The sequence below is a fragment of the Grammomys surdaster genome, unplaced genomic scaffold, assembly GCF_004785775.1.
Source record: "Grammomys surdaster isolate TR1022 unplaced genomic scaffold, NIH_TR_1.0 193, whole genome shotgun sequence".
Taxonomy (NCBI): Eukaryota; Metazoa; Chordata; class Mammalia; order Rodentia; family Muridae; genus Grammomys; species Grammomys surdaster.
In genome coordinates, this window is record NW_021604638.1 from 9,053,021 (window position 1) to 9,057,853 (window position 4,833).

At 51.8% G+C, this 4,833-nt stretch overlaps 1 protein-coding gene across 1 annotated transcript in view; it reads right to left on the minus strand.

Moving 5' to 3' along the window:
- Positions 1-4,833, minus strand: part of Eya2 (EYA transcriptional coactivator and phosphatase 2) — a 94,471-nt gene that overhangs the window by 556 nt on the left and 89,082 nt on the right. Inside the window, exons 11-13 of the mRNA XM_028769769.1 lie at positions 4,289-4,403; positions 3,505-3,626; positions 1,408-1,508 (exon numbers count right to left, since the gene is read on the minus strand). Coding sequence (XP_028625602.1) covers positions 1,408-1,508; positions 3,505-3,626; positions 4,289-4,403 — 338 coding nt within the window. The remainder of the gene's footprint in view (positions 1-1,407; positions 1,509-3,504; positions 3,627-4,288; positions 4,404-4,833) is intronic.

A 4,833-nucleotide genomic window follows, 5' to 3' on the forward strand; every position in this document is an offset into this window, starting at 1 on the left:
TCTCTCTCTCTCTCTCTCTCTCTCTCTCTCTCTCTCTCTCTCTGAAACAGGGTTTCTCACTGAACCCAGAGCTCAGCTAGACTGGGCTCCATCTTTCTCTACCTCACCCCCGTGCCCCTCCCCCGCCTTCTATATAAGGCACAGAGGATTCAAACTCAGGCCCTCATGTTTACACAGCAGGCACTTCAATGCCTGAGCTATCTCCCTGTCCTGTGTTGAAAGTTAGAAACTAATTGAAAAAAGTTAGCTCTAATTGAAAGTTAGAACTAAACACTTTGATAAGAATTTCTTTCCATAACTCCTGCAGCCCTTCTGGAGTCTGGGCTCCTCTATCTCCCCTGTGCCCACTCAGTCCTGACCTGCTGTGGCAGCATCTTTGCAGAGAGATATTCAGCTCACTTCCTCTCAGCCACCCCGCTCCTGGCTTGGCTTGCATGCTGTCCTGTCTCTGTTCACTTCTCATCGAGGCCCTCGCCTCACTAACCCTGTTTCCACTCTCTGCTTCACCCTCCCACCCCACCCCTCTCAGCTCTTTCCACTCCCTGTCAGATCAGGCATGTCGTGGTCCCCAGGCTGTGCACTGGCTGAGTGTTGGGAACAGGATCTTGTATTTAGAATGGCGAATAGCATAAAGTAGATGCTCACCTAACATAACCCTCACACTGGCTGGAGCACCGTGGAGCATTTTCTGTGAAATGAGGGAACAAGAGGAAACAGAGGAAGACCGTGGCAGCTGCCGGTCGGTCATAGACCAGGGGACCTAGGTGAGGTGGGTGGGCCAGGCCTGAAGTCATTGTGTTAGGGAAAGGACTAACTATGGGGCAGCTTCCTGGGGGCCTTGCCTCTTCTGAACTTACCCACTGAGACCCTAAACGCACTGGCATCTCTTTGGGACTCGTTAAATGGCAGCAAAGGGAAAAAGCAGACGCCTGAATTAAGCTTCATGACATTAACTAGGAGCTGGCCTGGCCTTGGGGTGGGGGTGGGTGCTCTCTGGGGTGCTGTTGACAGGGCCAGATCCAGGGTCCAGGCAGCTGTTTCTTTTCCAAGAGGTCCCTGTGCTCTGCTGGAGGCGGAGACCACAGATGTGGGATTGTCTTTTCATTAGCCTAATGCCGCCTTTATTAGCAGGGAAGCGTTCTTGGAACCTGCCGCCTGTGAGCATGAAATAAAATGCCCTGCACGTGCACTGGCCCTGCTGGTCCACAGTGTCCCTGGGGTCCGGAACCGGGCCAGGCTGCCAGGGGCAGTGGCCAGGGCTACAAGGTGGATTTGTGAGAGGAAATTACTCAGGATGCTTCAGGGATCTGCATCTGTGAGCAGCCTTGGAGGGCAGAGCCCGAGACGAGGCGCAGGCAGGTGGGGCGGGGGTGGGGAGCGCTGTAGGCGCGGGTTGCGCGGAGTTACCTTTTTGGCTCCTTGCTCTTCCTCCACCCCATCGCCTATCACAATGTAGACAGCTTTTCGTCCAAACCTCTGCATGATCCTCTCGAAGCAGTTCTCCTTGCCTGCATGGAGATGGGAGGGAGGAAGGAGACCATAGCCAGGAGAGCCCGCAAGGCGTGGGACAGTGTAGGTGGCGGCTATTTAGGGAAGGAGAGCATAGCTAGGAGGTCCAGGGCAGCCGCCGCCACCCTTTCACCCACCCCCAGCGAGCTCAGCACTGCCATTAGTCTCACAAGAAGTGACCAACTTCAACCACCCAGATAACTGAGCAGCTTGTCCCCAGGAAGAGACCAAGCAGGGCAGGAAGCAGGCGCCTGTCTATCTACGGTGCTATTTGGGCCTCGGGAATGCACAGTAACAGAGGACTCGCTGTTCTGGTTTTAGTCTGCAGGACTGCAAACCCAGATCCCAAATGCACAACGGTAGGCATGTTTCTACCATGGCCAAGTGTGGTGCTGCAGGCTTGCCGTTCCAGCTACCTGAGAGGGTGAGGCAGGATCCAAAACCCAAGTTTAAAGCCTACCCTGGGGTGTAAGTGGGTTCAAGGCCAGCAGAGCCAACTTAGTGAGACCCAATCTCAAAATAAGAAGTAAAAACATGTCTGGGGGTATAGCTCAAGGATAGAACGTTTGTCTAGAGTGATTGAGGCCCTGGGTTCAGTTCCCAGGACCACAGAGAATAATTATATTCTTATCTTTCCCTAGTAAGAAATTTAGGGCCGGGCGGTGGTGGCGCACGCCTTTAATGCCAGCACTTGGGAGGCAGAGGCAGGCGGATTTCTGAGTTTGAGAGTTCAAGAGTTCGAGGCCAGCCTGGTCTACAGAGTGAGTTCCAGGACAGCCAGGGCTACACAGAGAAACCCTGTCTCAAAAAAACCAAAAAAAAAAAATAAATAAAAAAAAATAAAAAAAATAAATTTCGGAAGGAAAAATGACTTAGCGGGTAAAAATGCTTGTGTAAGTGTAAGGACCTGAGTTCAGATCCCAGCACCCATGTAACAAACTGGAAAGGTCCCTGTACACACACACACACACACACACACACACGCACACACCCACCCACGTGCACATACCCAAGTGCACACATACATACACATGCATGCACACATATGCACAGCAATACACTCGCACACGTCCACACATGTATACCCACGTGCACATCCACGTGCACACACATACATGCATGCATACACACAGGAATGCACTCGCACACGCACACAGGCATGCAGGCAGGATAGCTAAATAAACAATAAACAAATGAGTTCAAGGCCTAAGTTCAGGGAGACACCCTGATTCAAAATGGAGAAAGAGGGAGAGTGATAAAGGCGGCTCCCTATGTCCCCAGGCCGAGGCCTCTGTGGCATGTGCGCGTCCACACACACACACATACATGAACATACGTCACATGCATACATCACACTTGCATATACAAAATAAAAGATTGTGAATTAAAAACAACTATAAAGATAAAACCATCTCGACTAACTAGAATTTGTGAGCATATGTGGGGTGTACGCATGTGTGTGCGTGTGGGTGTGCACAGGTGCCCCATGCAGGTGCTGTGGAGGTCAGAGGTCAATGCCTTCCTAAATCTCTATCTTGTTGTTTGAGACAGGGTCTTTCACTGAACCCAGGTTCTCCAGTCCATCTGGGTCAGCTGTATGTGCCTGCTCACTGCCGGGGTTACAAACGTACAACCATGCCTAGCTTTTTGTTTTTTGTTTTTTCTTGAGACAGCCTCTCACTATGTAACCTTGGCTGTCCTGGAACTCACTATGTAGACCAGGCTGGCCTTGAACTCATAGAGATCCACTTGCCTCTGCCTCCTGAGTGTTAGGATTAAAGTCACACACTACCATGCCCAGCTTTTTAAGGTCCTGGGCATCCTTGGAATTTTCAAGGAACCCAGCAAGGCGCTGAGCGTAATCAGGGCAGGTGATTCCTGTCACTCTACCCTGGTGCTCCAAGTCTAATTACATTCTTTGAAGGGCTGTGACGGTCGTTTGTGGTCTGGGCGAGAGTCCCTTCCCTTCCATGCCCCAACCCCAGCCCAGCCTACCTGTCTTGGTTGCGCTGTAGATGTTCTCAATGGGGAACACAGAGCCCAGACCGTACAGCAGGACTTTGGCCAATGCAGGGATCAGTTGCGTGGTGGTGACCAACACATTGACACAGTTGGGTCTGGGGACAAAGGTAACTTTGTGTCAGTCCCAAAGGTTCTATCAGGACAGTCCTGGTGTCATGGCTGGGTTAGGGCAGGATCTGTTGGTGGTCTGTGGGGTGGCTGGGCTACCTTTAGGTGGGGTGATGCCCACTGTAGCTGCCTCTGGCCTAAGGCTACCTGACCTTGGTGTGCAGTGAGATAGCTCCTTCTTTATCAGTTCATGTGTATTTATATGTTTTTGAGACAGGGTCTTACTGTGACGCTCTGGCTGGCCTAGAACTTGCTATGAGGACAAAGATGACATTCAGTTCGTCGAGATCTTCCTGATTCCTGAGTGCGGGGATGAAAGGTGTGCCCACTTTGCCCAGCTTCTTTCCTTACTTAGAAGCAAGAATATATTGTAAGAGCGGCAAGCTCGTTAGCTACAAGGTCACAGGCCATGTGACACAGACACGTGAGACTGCTTGGGTGAGGACTGGCTTCCACAGGACAGCACAGGTCAGTCCTAATCTTTTGAAAGTTCTGAATCTGGGGCGAGCGATCCCAGCTACTCACAGCAGGTGTCCACTGGACCTTGAAGAGTTAAGCTCCAGCCCAAGCTGGGAAAGCAAGAGAGAGCCCTGCCAAGTGTGAGAATGGGGACATGACCACTGTGCACGGGTGAGGGGTGGCCACTTGCCGAGAGTTGATGAGGTTGAGGGCCTTCAGGGAGTGGGTGAGCCAGAGGTCAGTCAGGGCCTCCAGCTCCGCCCGCAGCTGCAGCCACGTCTCTCTTTTGGGAGCGCCTATCAAGCCTGTAGGAAAGGCAGTGAAGAGGACATTGTCGTGTTAGGAAGAGCTGAGGGGAGTTAGGGAGCTCAAATCAGAGCACTCAAAGGTGACTCAGTGTAGCTACTCTACCTTCAGAACATGCACTGACTGATTCATTTACCCAACCACCCACCTGTCTACCCACCCATCCACCCACCCACCCATTCATCCATCCATCCATCCATCCACATATCCATCCATCCATCCATCCATCCATCCATCCATCCATCCAACTACCATCCATCCATCCAACTACCATCCATCCATCCAACTACCATCCATCCATCCACATACCCACTCACACATCCATCCATCCATCCATACACCCATCCACACACCCACCTACATACCCACCCCCTCACACACTCATCCATCCATCCATCCATCCATCCATCCATCCATCCATCCATCCAT